The sequence below is a fragment of the Ceratotherium simum genome, chromosome 13 (assembly GCF_057802395.1).
Source record: "Ceratotherium simum simum isolate JZ-2026a chromosome 13, ASM5780239v1, whole genome shotgun sequence".
Lineage (NCBI taxonomy): Eukaryota > Metazoa > Chordata > Mammalia > Perissodactyla > Rhinocerotidae > Ceratotherium > Ceratotherium simum.
Window position 1 is genome coordinate 26897712 of NC_141912.1, and position 21262 is coordinate 26918973.

Sequence of the window (21262 nt, forward strand, 5' to 3'; positions counted from 1 at the left end):
ATTGGGTGAAACTGGATTGTGACGTAACCAAGGATACCCGCCAATCACCAGAGACCTCGACGCCACCTAATTTGCATAAGCCACTATAATTAAAGAGAGGCCGTTGGTCTGTTTGCTTCACTTTCGCCACCGTTCAGTATGCCTGAGCCAGCCAAGTCCGCTCCTGCCCCGAAGAAGGGCTCTAAGAAGGCGGTGACCAAGGCCCAGAAAAAAGATGGCAAGAAGCGCAAGCGCAGCCGCAAGGAGAGCTACTCCGTGTACGTGTACAAGGTGCTGAAGCAGGTCCACCCCGACACCGGCATCTCGTCCAAGGCCATGGGCATCATGAACTCGTTCGTCAACGACATCTTCGAGCGCATCGCGGGCGAGGCGTCGCGCCTGGCGCATTACAACAAGCGCTCGACCATCACGTCCAGGGAGATCCAGACGGCCGTGCGCCTGCTGCTGCCTGGGGAGCTGGCCAAGCACGCCGTGTCCGAGGGCACCAAGGCCGTCACCAAGTACACCAGTTCCAAGTGAGCCATCAGCTGCAGAGCAACAGGTCCGTCTTTGTCCACACCCCAAAGGCTCTTTTTAGAGCCATCCACGTTTTCCAAGGAAGAGCTTGTTCGCTATTGGCTCTATTGTTCTGTTTAAGGTATAAATGACCATTTTTATGCTTTCTGGAACGTGTGAGGAAAACTAGGTAAAATAAGTTTGGGACTTTCTTCGTGTATATTTTTGCACGTTTAAGTTGCAGTTGCCTTTTAATGTCAAAAACTTCGTGTCCTTAATGAAGAATTAATAATGCAAATCATACCTCGGCCCTTTGGGTTGTGGAAGTATTTGAAAATCCCGCCGTGTACTGCTAGTAGCCAGAACGTCACAGCAGTTCCCGGGGTTTTCTTTCAGTTTATCCCCGGATAGATAGATGCTAATTATTGCCCTTGGAATTGGAGTAAGGAATTAGCGCAGGATCCGGAAGTTAGGTCTCACTTGACAAGGCAGCAGAACTCTACAGTCAGTGTCTGAGTGCTTGCTCCTAAAGCTGCAGTAGGCCCACAACCTCCTGTAAACTTTTAAAACCTCTAACTTTACAGTTGGAAGATAAGGTGATTTTAAACAATAGTGCTGACCAGACTTAGTGACTTGTTATGAGGCAGCATAATTTAGATTGTGTTCTGCTTTCTCCTTTCTCACCTAGTTACCTCTCTGTACAGTTTGCCCCTGGTCCACCACCTCCTATCCTCCCCTGTAAAATTATAGGCATGGTTAAAGGGATTAAATGACTTAGTTGTGTGACAATAATGGTTTGAAAAATAAACCTGAGTCCTTTCTCTTGTGTCAGGCTGAGTGAAGAGTTGGAAAGCTCAAAATTTCTTCTCCTTCTCCACCTCTTCAGTTCTCTTTGAAATAATATATCCAGTAAAGCAATGTGTCTTTCTGTGTTGGCAGAAAATCCTGGTATCTCAGATGGTAGGAGAAGCCAAAAGCCATGTCTGGTGTGGGGGGCTACGTTGGGCTACTGGTGGAGGAAATCCACCGCAGAACTGTTGTTATATCTTTGCTCAAGAGTAAGAAATTGGAGAGTAGATTGCAGGAAATAAAGTACAGTATGGTGAGTGTGCTTGTTCTTAAGGCAAGCTTCGAAATTTGCTTATTCAATCCGTCTACCATTTTTTACTCTTAAACATTTATTCAGCAAACTGCTCTTGAATGCCTAATATGTGCTAAGAAATATTCCTGAAATGGGAAAGTCCCAGCATCCTCAGGCAAAACAGTTAAGAAAATGACTAAACAGAAACTGAGAAATAAGCAAAATGGAGCCTGCCTAATTTGATAGGATCCTGTAGTGGGGGAGGGGAAGGGTGCTCTAGGCTGAGGAGTCTGAACACAGAGTAGGCTGGTGGAATCATTTAGAGCTGCTAGAGGCTGGAATGGCTGGAGATAAATGTGGAAAGGTAAGCAGGAAGTGATAGCAAGGGGCTTTGTACACCTTGAAAAGTGATATAAAGTTTATCTACCAGGGGAAGGCAGAGTCTATGCAGATTTCAAAATCTTGTTAAAGGTATGATTCAGATTTATTATTCTGATGGCTCAGTTGAGAGTAAATTGGAAGGGAGTGAGATCCAAGTTGAAGAGGTTGCAAATAGCAGCCAGTGGTGAGGGTCTGAACTATGGCAGAGAGAGCAGTCAGAAAGAGGAGGAGGAGGGGATAAAAAGGAGATTTTTTAAGGAGATAAACAGATAAAGGAGGCAGAAAGGTTAGGGCTTGCTGCAGACTGACTTGCAGGGGGTGGTGAAGGAGAAGGACAAGCCTGGAATGATGTCCAGGTTTGCTTGCGCAATTTATGTTCTCAAGAAAGGGGTTTCGGAAGGTGGGCCAGGGAGGAAAAGAGACTTGCCATTGTTCATTCTGATGGGGTTCAGCATGCGCTACCCCAAAATATGGTGCCTTGGCATACTGAATATCTTATAAACTGAAGGTGTTAGAGAAAATGGCAGAAGCAGGAAGGTCACTCTGACTGCCCTCCACCTCTCACCCTTCTTCCCTGAAAGCAGGAGATAAATCTCCCATGTCAAATGTACCCTCCCTGTACCAGGAGGAAGGGAGACACGGTCCTTATCACCAGAGACAGGGAATTTAGGGCCCAGAAGGCTGTATAAACAAACTTTGTTACTTCTTCACCATTTGCTACCCCTAGCCCAAACCTCTTTGTCTTGTCAATTCTTCATAAGTTTATTGTTTCTTTGTCTCAAAGGCGTAAAATCTTCCTGGTCTGGTCACTTCTTTGGTCTTTATTCTCTTGCAAAGGCTACCATGTACATATAAAAGTTCAATGAAATTTGTATGCTTTTCTCCTGTTAATCTGTCTTTGTCGGGTCACCACTTAGGCCAAGCAATCTTTGTGCCCTCAATTTGCTTGGGTGTATTCTATTCCAGTTTGCCAAGTTTGTTAACAACCTCATTTAAATCCAAATGTCACAGCTGATTATTCTGAAGCAAGGATTAAATTCTTTGAAAAGAAAAAAAATCTAGTTTTCTGCTGTTAGTCTTAGGACTGTGAACTGTCTAAAAAAGACTAATTCCTAGTAAAGATGGTAAATAGACTTGAATTTCTTGTGGAATAATAAAAGAGCAATACTCAAATGAATTTTGGGTCTCCTGTTTTGGAAAAGGGTAGGTACACTAGGCAAAGGGCAGTGGTTTAGGGCAAAGACTCAGGGTGTTCTTTTTGGCTGGAGATTAAGAAACTTTTCCTGAGTCTTTCAGGAAGTCTTTCTAACCAAAGTAGTGACAAACTTCCCTCCCGCTTAGGCAGCTTCTTGATTTTATAAATTTCTTCTTTCATATCTTTTATCTATGCTTACTATAATTGATTTAAACTATATAAGAAATATTCTCTTTATTGATATAATGGTTATATTTGAAGGTTGGGAAATGGAGAACCTTCAAGGAGGATCTTAATGTGATTATATCCTACGTATATTTTAGCTATAGGATACTGTTTAGAAGTCATTTTAAAACATGCCATTTTAGGTAAAGATTTATACAAATATATTAGAAATTTAAACAAAATAAAAATTTTTATAAGTACTTTATTTGAACGACATGCAAATAGAAAAAATGTGAATTATGTAGGAGAGGAAAAGTAATTTTCCCTCTATGCTTCTAACTTCTTGGCTGAGACCCCTGTAATAAAAGATTAACAAGAGAAAAACATACAAGTTTTTTGACATGTATACATGACAGACATCCAGGGAAAAACAAATAACTCCAAAGAGACTGCTTAGAATTAAGGTTTAAATACCTTTTTCACATGGAAAGGGGAGAGAGGATGTAAGCCTCTTAGGAGAAAGTAAATGTTTTTTTTTATGTATAGATCTCCTTTATTTTATTTATTTTTTTTATTTTATTTTATTTTTTTGCTGAGGTCAGTGATGGTGACAAAGACCTCCTGGCGCACAGGGCTGAAGAGAGAATGCAGGGGTTCCTCTTCCACCAGCCTTGGATTGTCCACCCAGCCTCTCTGGAAACTGCCCCCGGCCCACAGGAATGGGCACCTCACAGCCATGTTTCTGCTAAGTCGTTCTGTCCTGCTAGTCACAGCTCATCTGTCCAGGAGTAGACATCAAGGTCAATCAGATTCTGTCTCTCAGGAATCTTCCCAGCCTTCAATTGCTGTCAATGGTGCCCTTTCCCAGGGCTCATTAAAAAGATGGTTTATGACTTTTTTTCTCCTTTATTCACTTCCCACATCCAATCAATCACGGCAATAGCTACTCCTTGCTCTGCACAGTTCCTGATTGTCCATTCCTGCAGCCATACACCTCACATGTGGATGAAGGCAGGGCCTCTTAGCTAAATCACCAGGCCTGCAATCCCTCTGGCTTCAATCTACTTGACCACTTCTGCCAGAATAAACTTTTTTAAATCAGTTTAATCAAGTATGAAAGGCTCATTATTTGTTCACAATTATGCTAACCACTATGGGGAACTCAGAAGTGAGAGGCTATTTTTGTTTGTAAAGTATTGGTGTAGTAGGAACCTCTCGGGGTAACTACTCAGATCACAGCAATCACCCCTTCTTTGGGAACTGCCTCCCATACACAGGGAGGGACACCCAGAAGTCATTTCATTACTATATGATGCTGCCTTAGATATACTGATTGATGCAAGAGTAGAGAATAGACCCAGTCTGGGCTAATCAGATTCTGTCTCCCAGAATTTGGAATTTTAGAGTGACAGACTGGGAGATGCTGAAGGTTTGAGTCACAGTGATGGCAGAGCAGCCCCTGTCTGTGAAACCCCTGGAGCTGTCCTGGAACATGCTCTTCTGGAGGCTTGATTGTTAAACTTCTTCCTTAGCATCCTTTTGAGCAAACTGTATCCCAGCATCCTTTTTGTTTGTTTTTAATCTAAGCGAGCCAGAGTTGATTTTTGTTGCTTGCCCCAAGAAGAATCTTAACCAATCTTAACAAAATGAGACATTTTTCTATAGGTCTTAATGAAAGGCAGACAGATATAACTATCTCCATTTTCCGGGTGGAGCTAGAGGTTCAGAGAAACTAAGTGATTTGTCTAAGACCACACAGGTTGTGCTTGACAGAATGGAACTAGAAATTGTGTCTTCTGATTCCTAAAACAGCTCCCTTTCCTCTCCACCTTTCTGCTTCAGGGAGCTCAGACTCTCACTAGGACAACTTAGATCTCCTTTAAAATAGAAAAAAAATTAGAAAGCACATTATTGTTAAATACTAGAAATTTTAAAATATATCATAGAAGATGCTTATGTTGGAGTATTATGCAATCAGTTTTTTCATTTTCTCTATGTAAATTTTCTAAGTTTTAAATTTTGCGTTCCTGTGAAAAAGCAATTTTTAAAGTCTTTAAGCATAATAACAAAATAGTTACTATGGTACAAAACAGTACAAGGGAACACAAGCCCGTTTTGCTGCTGTTATATGCCCCTCCCCCACTTGGGCGAGACTTCCCGCCTCTTTTCTTAGGTTCTCAGTTCGGTCCGCCAACGGACGTATAAAAGCCTGCATCAGCTGAGGCAGCGACAAGACGTTGTGGAAGTTTCTCTCTCACTATGTCTGGCCGTGGTAAAGGCGGGAAGGGTCTGGGCAAAGGCGGCGCCAAGCGCCACCGCAAGGTCCTGCGTGACAACATCCAGGGCATCACCAAGCCCGCCATCCGGCGCCTGGCCCGGCGTGGCGGCGTCAAGCGCATCTCCGGCCTCATCTACGAGGAGACCCGCGGGGTGCTCAAGGTCTTCCTGGAGAATGTGATCCGGGACGCCGTCACCTACACCGAGCACGCCAAGCGCAAGACGGTCACCGCCATGGACGTGGTCTACGCGCTCAAGCGCCAGGGCCGCACCCTCTACGGCTTCGGCGGCTAAGTGTTGGCGCTTTTGTCTCCGTTCCCTTAGGAAAACAAAAGGCCCTTCTCAGGGCCCCCTACTCTTTCACCTGAGGAGCAGTAATGCTGGTTTGGCCTTTTTGTTTTTGCGCTTGATCTGGTTTCATACTCTTAATTAGCTGGTTTTATTTTTACTTTCTATCCTTAAATCTTTCTAGGAGAACTCAATCCATTCTTGGATTAGTGAGAGACGGAAAGTTTGCAGTGGTTTCAACATGGTTGTATTGAATTTAATTTGGCTTTTCCGTAGTTTAGCTGGTAACCCTACTGGAACGGAGTGTTTCCATTTTGATAGGCGTGGTGTGACAGGACTTGGAAAGAAACATCCAAATACATAGGGTTTGAGAATTTTGAGCAGAATGGCATTCTCTGATTTGTAAATAAGATAGTGTATGTGTTAGGGATGGAAGGAATGAAGGAAGTACACCTGGCACCTCAGCGCTAATTTGTGAGACGTGGCCCATTCAGTATACATGAGGCCTTAAAACTTGACCGGCAATTTGGTGACACCTATTGGCAACATACGTTCTCTCTTCAAGAAACAAAACTCACGGCTGTTCAATAGGCTGATTGGAGAGCTGCAATTGTGACCAGCCATACTTACCTTTTCAGGTCTCTTCTCTGATAGACCAAGTGTGTCATTGGCCCCTTGCTCCAATCCCAGTTAGCACTCATCAGTATGGAAGGCTGGTAGAGTTCTTATGTGCTAACTTAAGTAATATACCATAGAACAATTGGTGAGGGTGGGGTGCAATTAAAATGGATCTCAACTAAATTATGAGAGAAATGAGGTTGCATTACAAGGCAGGCTTCTAACCCAGGAGGGCTACTAAAAAGAGACCCTTGATATAGAGTGGAAAAGGAATCAAAAAAGGAAATAAATCTAGGCCTCAACTCAAAGGAGGTTTTAACATTCTCCCAGAGGAAGTCTTAGAAACTATAGAAAGAAACTCAAAGGTGAAAACTTGGGTGTTGGTGGAAACCTTGAGTGATGCAGATACACAGACTAAAGCAGCAATTATCCACATGTATATAAAAAGAGGAAACAATGACCAGATTTATATATGTTAAAGCTAAAGTTAAAAATTTTAAAAACTCTCTTGCCTCCCCTAGACTTGCTTTGTAAAATGAAATGCTAAATAAGCATCTAGCCATTCTCCCAACTCAGGAATGTTTCCTCAAGGACCCTAGAGCCATGTCTTTGAAATATAGTCATTACGGAAGATAACACTCTGTCTCCCAGTTTCCTGGGAGGAGATGGCCCTATCAGCTATCACATGCCTCCAAGTTGCAAAACCTTCATGTTTTGAATGGGTTGTATCCACTTGGCTGTATAAAAGAGAGATTTCTTTCTGTCTTTGCAATCTCTTTAGCAGACTGCCTGTGATGCGTGTCACAATGTGGTTTAATGCTTACTCAATAATAAAACTTTTCTGTTTCTATTACCTTTGTGGAGAGGTTGTCTGGATTGGGAGATTTTTTTTTTTTTTTTTTTTAATAGAGCAGGGGATTTTATTGAAGTATAATTGACATACAATATCCTATTTGTTTCAGGTGTGTATCATAGTGATTTGATACTTATATACATTATGAAATGATCACCAAGATAAGTCTAGTTACCATCTGTCACCATATAAAGTTACTACAATATTATTGACTATACTCTCTATGCTTTACATTACATCCCCATGACTTACTAATTTGGTAACTGGAAGTTTGTACCTCTTAATCCCCTTCACCTATTTCACCCATCCCCCAAACCCTGCCCCCTCCAGTAGAAACAGATTCATAGATACAGGAAACAACCTGGTGGTTACTGGGAGATTTTGTTTTTAATTACATTTCCTCAACACCTTCTGAGGGTCTATTATCTATTTGTGGCTTTTCATTGATTTCTTGAATATTTTTGACATCTCTCAGTTCTTAAAAAAAAAATCCGTAAGTATTTTCTGCATTAATTTAAATGCTATTTTTATAGCTAATATTTTAGTATTTGTCTTTAGAAATCTATGACTTACATTCATAGCCTCATGTAATGAAACATTTGAAACTTTTAGGTATTATCTTTTCTAAATCCAGGCCCCAAATTTTGAATAATAAAACCATTAAGGTGTTACTGATACCTAAACTATTTTTGTAGTTTCCCAAGTGGCCACTAGGCCACACATAATATTTGTTCTCTAATTTTATAAGCAAAGACATACTCAATATTTGTAATTAGCCATATACAATTGTGAGAACTATTCTGTTATATATTGTGCAATATGGAAAAAGAGGGCAAATCAAAAAAGGAAACTATACATCCCTAAGTTAATCAGATAAAATGTTAGTAATATAAATGTTTAACAATTATATTTTTTAAGTTGGATAGAACATACTTATATTCATATAAAAGACTGATGCAAAACTACCAACAGATTTTATTCCCAGGTATAAATGCCTTTCTCATTTGGTGACAACAATAGTAAATACTTTATGAGATATATCAGAAGGCTTTTGGAGATTTATCATTGTCCTCACTATACCTAAATAGAGGATTCTATCCTACTCCATACTGATAATATTGATTAATGTAATAAATTAACCAGACATATTCTTATTTGTCATCAACAAATGGTTACTGTTTTTTCATACACTTATCTCTGAAGGCTCCTGCTACAAAATACGGATCTGAAATTGAGTTTTCCAGAAGAAGCATCCAAAGAACTTTAATAAATAACTGTACCAGATACCTGTCGGACTCTACCACAGAACTGATTTAAGATTTTCCAAGCCATGTTAGAAGCAGGCTATTTAACCCAAGATCAACAAAGCAAGAATTAATGACTTAGGACTGAATGAACTGATTTGATTGTGGCTAAAGTTTCTTTACTAAAGCCATTTATACTTTCAGTTGCTATCTTTTGCACACTGATTCCTCAAATTTTAGAAAGATATTCTATTAAAAGGACTTCTGATAAGTTGTCAGGAATACTTAAAGAATAATGACTCTGTAGAAAATATATGGTACATATTGATTGGCCCTGTCTACAAAACCACACAGAAGAATGATTGGATTTTATACTAAATTCTTTTTCCCAGGAATCTGGTTATTAACCTAGGCTTAGAACTAATTTTTCTTCCTTAAAACAAGTAGGCCTTTATCCCTTTTCACAACTATGTCATTAAAACAGACCAAGTTGAACAAAAGATAAAATTTAAAATATTTATTATAAAATACCTAAGGGTCTGATCATATTTGATAAAATCCCTGATCTTGGTTTCCTAAACATTTTGATATATGTATTTCTTATACTATTTGCAGAGATTTAATTCTGCTACAGAGAAACAAATGTGATGGATGAAACTCATATGATGCAATAAGTATAGATAAGTAGTTAGGAAATAGAGAGAGGGATACAGGACCAAGAGATGTGTAATATTCATGAGGCACTAGTTATACTTGATACGCTTGGACACTAAATATGCATGAGATACATGAGGCACTAAATATTCATGATACATTAAATATACTTGGGACTTGTGGGACCTCAATTCAGTCACCCACTGGTGGTAGCCATTCTGGCCCCAGGTGTTCTTTGCCCAAGATACACAACTAAAACCCATGGCTATTTGGCAGGCAAATTGGTGGGCAATAGCTGTGACCAGGCATAATTGTCTTTCTTCAATGAACTAAGTGCCTATCATTGGCCAAGGGTACTTTCCATTTGTGGAACTTCTTGCCCAAACCTGCAGTCTGGGATTCATAACCACACCATCAGCAAGGAAGGCTGGTGCAACAGAAAGATATCTGAATGTTATATAACCCATGGTCCGTCACCTTACACCTTTATCATAAGTCTTAACTTACCCCAGGTCTTTCCCCTTGTCTCAGGCTGTGTTTAAATTGATTTTAAAAACCATGCATTCCCTAGCATTTTAATTTGTTCTGAGTCTTTTTGTGCCGGGGGAGAGCTTGCCTGGTAGTGTAATATTTGGAGCCTACCAGGGCATCAAGGTAATTTCCCACAGGACAGTGGAGAATCAAACGTGGAAGCAGGGAAAACACTAAGGGCACTGAAGCCAGTAATTTAAAGGAAAGATGACAGTCCTCACACCAAAGTGGTAGCATGATGGTATTGAGAATTGGTCAGTTTCCATATATATTTTAAAGGCAAAACCAAGAGGATTTCTGGAAGAATCAAATGTAAGTATGAAAAAAGACAAGGATGAAGTTATTATCAACTGAATGAAGGAGTCTTTTAATGAAAAAAGATTATGAGGGGGGAATATCAGGGTGTTTTTATTTTGGATGTGTTAACCTTAAGAGGTCTATTAAACTTCCATGTGAAGAAAGAAAGTAGGGAGTTGGGTACAAGTCTGGAGTTTGGGAGAGAAGCCTGGGTTGGAGATATAAAATTGAAAGTCATTGATGTACAAGTGGTATTTAAAGCCTGAGTCTGGTGAGATCTCCAAGGAGTGAGTGTAGAGAGAGAAGTAGTAAAAACTTAGCCCTGAGTCCCCCAACCTTAAGGGTTTGGGGAGAAGAGATGAACTAGCAAGAGACACAGAGCCTCTGGTAAAATAGAACCAAGTGAAGAAAGTATATCAAAGAGAAACTGTAGGGTCAACTATGTCAACGTTTCCAATAGGTCAAGTAAAATGAAGGCTAATAATTGGCCACTGGATGTAACAAAGCAACTTTTGTATTAGTTTATTTTCTGTCTTTTCCTAGCAAAAGGTAAATACTATGAGGGCAGGAATTTTTTTCTTTGCTATATCACCAGTGCCAAGCACAGTGTCTGAAGCACAGCAGTCATTCAGTAATATCTAGTGAATAAATAAATTAATTAGGTAATGTTCCTGATGCTGTCAACTGAGACCCCACCTGATTGACTATATTAGGGTATATTCTCTAGGGTAGAGTCCTGAACAAGAGATGAAACTGTCAAATCTGTGTTAAGTAATACATGCTAATTCTCAGTGCATTTAGTCATTATACTTTTTTCTGTTTGTTAAGGTTTTAGAGTAAACACTGTATAGCTGGAAAAGAAAGCCAAATGACTGTCCTAGGTTTTTGATGTTTTGACTCTAACTACTGAACGTAGTAGATGTTTATAGCAAGATCTTTTTACACAAGAAGATTTAATCCATTAACCACAGATTAAATAAACCCATGAGCTTTGAAATGAGCTTTCAGATTAAATTCCTCCCATGAGCTTCCTCTCTTGGGAGGAAGATAAGAACTTGAATTCCTGGGCAGGACCTGTAGCTTCTCATTACAACAAAGAAAGATTGATCCTTTGTCCCTTAATGTGGGTCAGAGCTTTGGGGCTGAGTTCTACAGCCTTTGAGCGTGTTCTCTTATTTAAAGTTGAAGTTGATTAAAAGATGCTATTAAAACACTGAGATTTTCCCCTAGATTTGAAAAGATCTGTGGGACCAGTATCAATGAGAAGGGCTAATGAGTCATATTTGAGGTGACCCAACCCTGACATTCTGATTAAATTGGCCTAGGGAAAGAACCAGTTATTGATATTTTAACAAACAAAACCTTTTCCAAGTAATTCTTATGTGCTGTCACATAAGAGAAAGATCTCTGGTCCACATATTGTCTGGGTATCTTTCTGGCAATTAAATTCTATGATATTCAGAAAAATGAGTTGAGATTAATAGAAAGTTAGCGAGAACATGGAGTTAGGGAAAGACAAAAATCACAGCAAACCTATCCAGTCATGTCATACACATCCTCAAAAGACTAATGAAGACTCCTCCTACCCTTCATTTACCACCCAGACTGTGAGTACAAATGAACAGTTATGATATTGTAGGAATAATCAAGATAATATCTTGTTTGGGAGGAGGAATTTTCCTCTCCGGTTCAAAAGTTCTTTCAGCTGGTCTAATAAACCAACATGAGACAGATTAATAGGAGAAAATCAAATTTAATTGCATACATACAAGAACCCCACATTCATGAGAGAGTCAGAGACCCCAAATACATGAGAATTTAAAGACAGAAGGGTAAGATGAAGTATTTACACCATCTTGAGGCAAAGAATGGGACAGTGGCCTGGGGCTTCAGAGGGGAGGAGGGTAATTCACAGGATGATAAGAGGAGCAGATGTACAGTAATTAGATGGTTGCTCTGCCATACAGATGGGTCATAAAAATGTATTTCTGGTAATAATTCTTATTATGAGCAAAGCTCCCAATTTAAACTCTTTAAGGTAGAGGTAAAAGTTTCTCTTGAGCCTGCAGGGTCTCGATTGCCTTTAGCTCAAAACATTCCACATGCCAAACTAGCACATCTTGTAGAGGCCTATTCAGAATTTATTCCATATCCATTTGCAAAAATTGTTTGGAAAAAAGTACTGACATTAGGGTATTTCCCCTGGCTCCATAATGGAGACAAGAGTATCTCCTAATCTAATCACGCAATGGTTGGCTGAATCTTGCCTGAAATGTAGTTGTTAAAAAAAGTTGCTCACACCCAGAGCTTACAAAGTCAGATGCAATTAGGGTCAAGGCATTTTAAATGAGTAATAATAAGTGCTTCACATTGCACTTACTGTGTGTCAGGCACTGGTATTTAAGCACTTTTCATTTATCAACTCCCTAACCCTCATAGCAATCTTTTGAGCTAGGTACTACTATCATCATCATCATCACACGATTGTACACATGAAGAAACTGAGGCCCAGAAAAGCCATGTAACTTAACCTGTTTTCACAAGTAGAAAACGATGGTATAGGTTTGATCCCGTCGTCAGTTTCTAATGATTGTGCTTAAACATTTCACCATCTTGCATCACTTTGGTAGTAAAGTCGTAAAACAGGACATTTACATGTTAACTTTTAAAATATTTTGTTTTTCTTTTTTTTCATCCTAGACGAAGAGATTATTCTTTATGTCTGAAGTATATGTGGGTCCGGTTAGTGGTGCCAGATCTGACAATTTTTCAAGAGTTAAAACTAAATACAGAGCCAGACCTGATGGCCTAGTGGTTAACGTTCGGTGCTCTCACCACTTCGGCTGCCGGGTTTGCGTCCGGGTGGCGGAACCACACCACCAGTCTGTCAGTTACCACACTCTAAGGGCGGCTCACGTAGAACTAGACAGGACTTGCGACTAGGATATATAACCATGCACTGGGGCTTTGAGGAGGGGGAAAAAAAATGAAGAGGGGCAACAGATGTTAGCTCAGGGCAAATCTTTCCCTGCAAAAAAAAAAAAAAAAAAAAACCCAAAAACATTTTTCATGTAACACGTTTACATTAGTGATAAACTCAAATTAAGAAAAAAAAAAGTCATCTAAATAAAACACATTTGCACTCCACAGGTGAACCAGAAATTTTGTTCCTTTGCTGTATCTCAATCAAACTTACTATCACTGTCCCTCCCGAGTTTATATTACCACCAAAGACTCACATTCATCATTTCACCGTCATAAATTAACACCTGAGTGCCGATTATGAGCCTTGTTGTTAAACACCCTTACTCAAGATTCTATTAATGTAGTAATTTAAATTTAAAAAATCTATTCTCTCCTTTGTGGTATGTAAGTGATTGAGACTAGCAATAGGTTTATTAACGTCCCTCCAGGCACATAGAACATGCCAGCGACCTCCTGATTTGAGAAGACAGTCATTACGTTTAGACGGAACATAGCAACCTCTAAGGGATTCTTCCCACAATCTTGATTTCCTTGCGCAAATTACGCAGCTAAATGAAGTTCTCCCACTGTTAACTTTAAGAATTCTTGGTTATAAAACCGGTAAACAGGAGCGAGGACCTGTGCTGACCACGGGTGCGACTGCGCACGCGTTGAGACCCGGAGCTGGCGCCCAATAGTGACGCAAACGGGCGGTTCCAGCTTGTAGTCTGAACGCTTAACTGCACGCCATGTGTACGTTACCAAAGCAGCATCACCGCTCCTCGGGTGAAAGAGTGGGGGGCCCTGAGAAGGGCCTTTTGTTTTGTTAAGGGAACGGAGACAAAAGCGCCAACACTTAGCCGCCGAAGCCGTAGAGGGTGCGGCCCTGGCGCTTGAGCGCGTAGACCACGTCCATGGCGGTGACCGTCTTGCGCTTGGCGTGCTCGGTGTAGGTGACGGCGTCCCGGATCACGTTCTCCAGGAAGACCTTGAGCACCCCGCGGGTCTCCTCGTAGATGAGGCCGGAGATGCGCTTGACTCCGCCACGTCTGGCCAGGCGCCGGATGGCGGGCTTGGTGATGCCCTGGATGTTGTCGCGCAGGACCTTGCGGTGGCGCTTGGCGCCGCCTTTGCCCAGACCCTTCCCGCCTTTACCACGGCCAGACATAGTGAGAGAGAAACTTCCACAACGTCTTGTCGCTGCCTCAGCTGATGCAGGCTTTTATACGTCCGTTGGCGGACCGAACTGAGAACCTAAGAGAGGAGGCGGGAAGTCCCTCCCTAGTGGGGGAGGGGAATCTGACCAAAAAAAAAAAGACTTTCATGTGTTCCCTTGTACCACTGTTTTGTACATAGTAACTATTTTGTTACCATGTTTTAAGGCTTTAAAAATTGCTTTCAAATGAGAACGCAAAGAAAATTTACAGAATGCCGTATAGGACATTTTGGAACCTCTTTACACTGATTATATTTTTATCAATTTCCGTTCTAAGGAGAAAAAAGTTATTTTTTTCTTGTTACTTAACCCATTTATTATAGGCTAGCAATGTTTCAAATGGCAAAGCTTCTACTGGTCTTTCAATTCCTTCAGTCTTCTGATGGCCAACTTGACTGTGATGGCAGGAGTGGTGCTGTAGGTCCAGGCACCACCAGCTACCGTTTTCATGCAGGAACCACAGTGCCAGATCCCCATAACGCATCTCTTCATCTTGGTTTTGCCACAGAAGGAGCAAGTGTACTTGTCGCGATGGCTGATTACAATTTTCTTTACCATTTTCCTGAGAGAGGAACCATAAGGGGCCCCATATTTACCGATGATTCTGACCTTCTTGGTTTAGGCCATGTCACCAAAAACTAGGTCCGAGCCCAAAGAGGGGAAAAAGTTATTTTTAATGTCAGCTTGTTATTCCTTCTTATGAATTCTCCATAGTACAATTTTAACGAATTCCCGAGCAGCCAGTTCTTGTTTTTTTAATAATTCATTTTTTCCACACTTAAATTTACTTCTATGCTATACTCGGGTATACTGTACTATACTGAAATTTCTAATGAAGGGTAGCAGAATGTGCCACTCCAAAATACGCCTCTTCGACATAAGGATTATTTTGAGTTGATTATTTTTGAGAAAAAGGAGATACAGGAGAAGTGCTAAAAGTAGTAAAATTTACCCTTTTGTAAGGGAAGTTTACATTTATAAGTGAAATCTCCATTTGTAAGGGTATCTCCCTTTTTGTATCAGGAACAGAAGGATAACTCTAAATCACAGGAAACTCTTATCAATGGAGAAAACACAGACTTAAATCTGCCTAACAACTTTATCCTTGGTTACTGTGCTTTTCCTAGTAACCTCCTATAAGTGGCCTCCCCCGTCCCCACCTCCCTCTCGTCCCCCTCTCCAACATCTTTCTTTTGTCTTTAGTTGACGATGATATTTAAGGAGGTGGCTTGGGCCATTTAGAGGTGTTTTACCCAGTTCTTCTGGGTATCTCCCATGTACGTATACATGAGCTGTACATATTATTAAACTTTTGTTTGTTTTTCTCTTGTTAGTCTGTCTTATTACAGGGGGGTCTCAGCCACAGAAACTAGAAGGGTAGAGGGGAAATTATTTTTCCTCCTTTACACAATTCTTTTTTATTACATCAAAAAATTTAAATTGTAGGGGCTGACCCTGTGGCCAGGTTCGCTGGTTCGGATCCCAGGCACGAACCTACTCCATTCATCAGCCATGCTGTGGTTGTGACCCACATACAAAATAGAGGAAGATTTGCACAGATGTTAGTTCAGGGCTAATTTGCTCAAGCAAGAAAAAAACCCAAAACTGTAGTTGTATTAGAGGTCATAATTTGGTACTGCAGTTCTCATTATTTATTTTCAAAATTTCATAATCTAGTTTCACAAGATTCCTGTTTTGGGCAACTTTAGCATAATTTTATGGAGTTTGAAAAAAAATCTTTGAGATTTTAATCATAATTGCATTAACTTTATAAATTAATTGGAATAGAATTAAGAACCTTTAAAAATCACGTTCTTAAATCGAGAAACTTGGTGTTTCTAGTTTTTTAAAAAGCCTTTTATTTTTTAGTGACCAAACTAAAGATTTGGTTTTCATACAATTTTTAATATGGAATCTTTTATGCATACATTGAATTTTCTTTCTTTTTTTCAAGAAATACGGGGTTGTACTCTGAAATTCTTTTATCACGAATGTAATTTTTAAAACTCCTATAACTATTTTAATGGAATCCCTTGTTCTTCAATTGTTTTAGAAAAATGGATAGGAGCTGAATCTTTGGAGTTGGAAAAACCTGGTCTTAAATCTTTTCTACTGACCAGATTTTAGCTGACTAGCTTATGCTGTCTAAATCTTTGCTCATCCATAAAGTGGGATGGGGGTAGTGATGCTACTTACCTCATACAGCTGCTGTAAGAATTAATGGAGATGATTTATATAAAATACTGAGTACAGAGCCTACCTCTATTTAGTATAATAAGTAATTTTTATTTTTAGTAACTAAATTTAAAATATTTTATATTTTTGAAGGGGTTCAGAACAAGTATCCCCAAAATATGCCACTTTGGCATGCTGATTATTTTGAGCTGAAGACAATTAAGGCCCAAAGACTCAGGAAGAGCTTCTTACCTCCCTGTCACTGCCTAAAGGAATTTAGATAGAGGGCCTGGTCCAGGAAGAGAGCTATCACCAGAGATATCTACAAAAAGTATGGGCTAGGTGTGGTAACTGGGAGGGAGCTTGGCAGGGCCTGTTTGTTCAAATTCCTCTGTGTCCCATTATCTCTGCATAGCATGACAAATATTTGTTTGCCAAACATTTGCTCTTTCCATCTTCCTGTGAATTGTCTTCCTTCTCTTTGAAGCCTCAGATCCTTACCCCCTTCTCTAAAGCTCAGGATGGCATGTAAGCCTCAATTGCCTGACTGTTTTGGAATCTCTCATGTTTATGTGATGCTCCTGTATATATGAATTTCAATTTGTTTTTCTCCTGTTAATCTGTCTTATGTCAGTTTAATTAATAGACCAGCCAAAAGAACCTAGAAGGTGTTGGGGAGGAAAAAATTTTCCTCTACCCTTCTAGGTTCTTCTGGCTGATCTAAGAATTAAATTGACATGAGACAGATTAACAGGAGAAAATCAAATTAATTTTGCACATATGGGGCCTCCATAAGAATATGAGGCCCAAAGGGCAGCCAGGTAATTGAAGCTTATATAACATAATGAGCTAAGGAAAGGGGTAGTGGTCTGGGGATACAAAAGCGTGGAGGACCATTTGCAGGAAGGTGAGAGGAGATGTTTGAAAACAAAAGTTTGCTCTGTTATGCAGATAAGTTTCTTAGGTAAAAAGGAATGGCTGGTAATAGCTCTCTTCCTGGTACAGGCCCCCTTTCCATTGTAAATTTAGGCAGTTGAGGGGGAGCTAAATAGTTTTTCCTGAATCTGCTGGGTTTGGATTGCTTTTAGCTCAAAATACATAACCTTTATGTCAAAGTGGCATATTTCTGGGACACTTGTTCTGAATTCCTTCAACGGGCAGAGGAAAAATTTTTCCTCCCCTACAATATTATACTTTAAATTACATTTACAATATATTTAAAATATATTTACATTAATAAATACATACATTTAAAATATTTAATATTATTTAAAATAATATATTAAATAATTTAAATAACTAATATTTATTCTTACTATAAATTATCATATGATATTAACACCCAGTCTGTGTTTATTTTAAACATGTATTTATAGAATTTTATTGACATTTATTTTTGGTCAAAATATATTTTTAATATTTATTAGCCTGAAGAAAATAAACATCTAGTACTTTGTTTTTCTGTGCAAATTTCTGATATATGTATGTAAATCTTTATCAAGTATTCTCTGTCTTGAAACAACTTCTAATCAGTATCCTAACAACTGAAAATACAAGTGGAGGATTGTCACAGTGAAGGACCCATTGCTGCTCCCTCTTTACCAAAATCTTGCCCTCAGACACCACCACCACAGCAGTTATACTAATATTTCTATATAAACACTTGAAATAGTAAGCATAGATAAAAGTCTGGAAGAGGAGAAATTTATAAAAACCACAAAAAACAATTTTAGAGGAAAGGCATTATTTGGGAGCCTCAGAAATTTGTATTGTTGGAAGATCATAATTTTCCACCCTCAGGTTTTGCCCCTTGTCCAGAGTCCCTGCCTTGCTCTAAACGACCGGTCCCCAAAATCACTCAAGCCATTTCCTTATGCCAGCAGATAATTTATATTCATTAACATCAGTAGCATTTATTTAAATGTGAGATTGTTGGTACATTGGAAGAAGAAGCAGGAGGTAGACCCAATTAATAACGTCATCCAGATCAACCTTTTTCCAGGTAAATTAATTTCATGAAGTGATAGGGCAATATAAATCTTTCCAAGTGGTCTTTGCCTCATGGACCCCTCTGATCTTAAGTCTGCCTCCTCCATTTTAACTACTTTGAATATTCATTTAACAATCCCTACATTTTCCTACATGCAATCTCATCCTCATTTAATTTTCAACTGCTTTTTGGCTTTTATTTTATATCACTTACTTTGTATTAATTTCATAATAATAAAAATTCTTATAATTTATTGACCATATTTTATAGGCTTGTCACTGAACTAGGGTCTAGGGAGATGTAAAATATAAATAAAACCCAGTTTCCACTCACAGGGACTTTGTAAATTAATAGATAAGATACACAATGAATCTAATACAGGAAAATACTGTTAGGTGCTTTCATAGTTGTCCAGAGTCTGCAAAGAGAGAAATTAACAGGAAGGCCAACTCCAGAAAGAAAGTTTAAATAATTCTTTCATAAGTTTTCTGCCACTAAAATTGAACTTCTCCTCTTATGAAAATAATTTTACAATATAAACCATGAAGTTCTAAAACCTTCTTCAGGATCTAATTGCAATTAGAAATATCTAAATTATTTTAGCAAGATTTTTTGAAAGTTTTATCTCCATTTTTAAGTATCTTTTAATTTTTTTCTGATTATGTAGATAGTTCATCTTCATGTATCAAGTAAAGAATAGAGGTGCTTTAAATGACTAGTTTAATGAGACCAGAGCAACAGTCAATTAAAAAACTCAGTAAACATGTGGAATTATAAACAATGATATGCGTATCACAAATGAATATTTTACTTTACTTAAAACATAAAAATTTATATTCAGGGGCCGGCCGGGTGGTGCAAGTGGTTGGGTGAGCGCACTCCACTGCGGCGGCCAGGGGTTCACTGGTTTGGATCCCGGGTGTGCACCGACATACTGCTTGGCAAGCCATGTTGTGGCGGTGTCCCATATAAAGTGGAGGAAGATGGGCACGGATGTCAGCCCAGGGTCAGTCTTCCTCAGCAAAAAGAGAAGGATTGGCAGATGTTAGCTCAGGGCTGATCTTCCTCTCACACACACAAAAAAATTTATATTCATTTGTCAAATATTTGATTATTGGTTCATTGTTTGATAAATCAAAAACACACCAATAATTATAATGGTATGATTTTAACATGTGTTGGTTCTTATTGGGGGGAATAGAAATGAGGCAATAAAGCAAGTGTTAGTAACTGCATCATCAACATCAATAATAATAACAATAGCATATTTTATTATTAAAAATTGAAAGAACTCATAGGCCTTCCTTGGAGCTCTATCATTTACTCTACTTGACATTTCTAGTTCTAAGAGAAATAGTTGTTTAAAATTTACATACAAGATGCACGAGACTTTTTAGAAGGAACAATTGAATAATAAGATTCACTGAAATCAGGGTTTGGGTCCTGCAACTTCAAATAATCATAAGTTAAAAAGGAAAAAAAAGGTAACATTTACTTCCTATTTGTGATTGCTGTGGTCACTTCTATTCCAAGGAATATTATTTGCATGTAATTGCAGTTGAGATTTAAATATAGGAGATAGAAATATTTCAAGAGACTCAGAAAATAAATTTATTCCAATGGACTAGAAATGCCATAGAAATTCACTTCCATTAAAATGTATTCATGAGGAAAAACTAAACAGTAGCTGACGTGTGCTTAGATGGAGGGGAATTGAAGGTCCTCTTTAGCTAAAATGACTTGGTGATCTGAGAAGGGTGAGATTGATGATGGTGGGGGAAGGGGGCAACAAAAATCATTGACAATATCAAGACTATATGATCCTGATATGGTAAAGAGTCTGATTTACAATATCCACCTTTCCTATTTGTTAAGGCTCACACTCTTCCTAATTAATTCCATACCACGTTTACTTCACCATCATTTATGTAAATGGTCCATTATGAAATGTATTCTCTGCCTGAACTGATTTGAAACAAGGAATTTACCTACCTGGTTTCCTACTGTACTGCCATTTTGGAGGGTGAGGGTGCTCAGGAAGATTCAACTGAATTAGGGGAAGGTAATGTAGGGAAAAGTCATACGGTGCTAAGTTTTTGTCCCAGATGGACAATTGATCCTGCACAGGGATCACAGTGATATCCAGATTTTGCACTCATGGGTTTACCAAACAACTATGAGCAAAGCTTTTATTTTTTACAGGGCAACTTAATTCAGGGTCTTGGGAAAATATAACACTATATAAATGACATAGCCAAACCTTTTGTATACCCGTTCATGTTCAACAACATCTCTCTGCTATCCCACAACAATGTGACTTGAAGAAACAGCTCGTTTTTGTGATAAAGTGGGTGGCTCTGAAAAGAGCCTTTTGGTTTGGAGACAAGGCTGAAGCTGCTAACTATACCAGATTTCTACTTGCCCTTGGCCTTGTGATGACTCTCGGTCTTCTTGGGCAGCAGCACGGCCTGGATGTTGGGCAGGACGCCGCCCTGCGCGATGGTGACTTTGCCCAGCAGCTTGTTGAGCTCCTCGTCGTTGCGGATGGCCAGCTGCAGGTGGCGCGGGATGATGCGCGTCTTCTTGTTGTCGCGGGCCGCGTTGCCCGCCAGCTCCAGGATCTCGGCCGTCAGGTACTCCAGCACCGCCGCCAGGTACACCGGCGCGCCGGCCCCGACCCGCTCGGCATAGTTGCCCTTGCGGAGCAGGCGGTGCACTCGGCCCACGGGGAACTGCAGCCCGGCCCGCGAAGAGCGGGTCTTGGCCTTGGCGCGAGCCTTGCCGCCCTGCTTGCCTCGTCCAGACATGATGGAGGTATAACCACTGCCCCGATTAGGG

The 21262-nt window shown here is 39.7% G+C and overlaps 4 protein-coding genes and 1 pseudogene across 4 annotated transcripts; 2 read left to right on the forward strand and 3 right to left on the reverse strand.

Annotated features, from left to right (window-relative positions):
* The first annotated feature begins 123 nt into the window (after positions 1 to 123).
* LOC101392142 (histone H2B type 1-C/E/F/G/I) lies at positions 124 to 854 on the forward strand. The gene has a single exon (XM_014796301.2). It carries the CDS (start codon positions 139 to 141, stop codon positions 517 to 519), a length of 381 nt encoding a protein of 126 aa, XP_014651787.1. The 5' UTR covers positions 124 to 138; the 3' UTR covers positions 520 to 854.
* Positions 855 to 5482: 4628 nt separating this feature from the next.
* LOC106803750 (histone H4) lies at positions 5483 to 5940 on the forward strand. The gene has a single exon (XM_014796302.2). The coding sequence runs from the start codon at positions 5577 to 5579 to the stop codon at positions 5886 to 5888; it is 312 nt and encodes a 103-aa protein (XP_014651788.1). The 5' UTR covers positions 5483 to 5576; the 3' UTR covers positions 5889 to 5940.
* Positions 5941 to 13831: 7891 nt separating this feature from the next.
* LOC101392920 (histone H4) lies at positions 13832 to 14242 on the reverse strand. Its single transcript, XM_014796268.2, has one exon. The coding sequence runs from the start codon at positions 14209 to 14211 to the stop codon at positions 13900 to 13902; it is 312 nt and encodes a 103-aa protein (XP_014651754.2). The 5' UTR covers positions 14212 to 14242; the 3' UTR covers positions 13832 to 13899.
* A 332-nt stretch (positions 14243 to 14574) lies between these two features.
* On the reverse strand, positions 14575 to 14886 carry LOC101397217 (large ribosomal subunit protein eL43 pseudogene; annotated as a pseudogene).
* A 5887-nt stretch (positions 14887 to 20773) lies between these two features.
* On the reverse strand, positions 20774 to 21253 carry LOC101396946 (histone H2A type 1). Its single transcript, XM_004441772.3, has one exon. It carries the CDS (start codon positions 21229 to 21231, stop codon positions 20839 to 20841), a length of 393 nt encoding a protein of 130 aa, XP_004441829.1. The 5' UTR covers positions 21232 to 21253; the 3' UTR covers positions 20774 to 20838.
* Between the last annotated feature and the right edge of the window lie 9 nt (positions 21254 to 21262).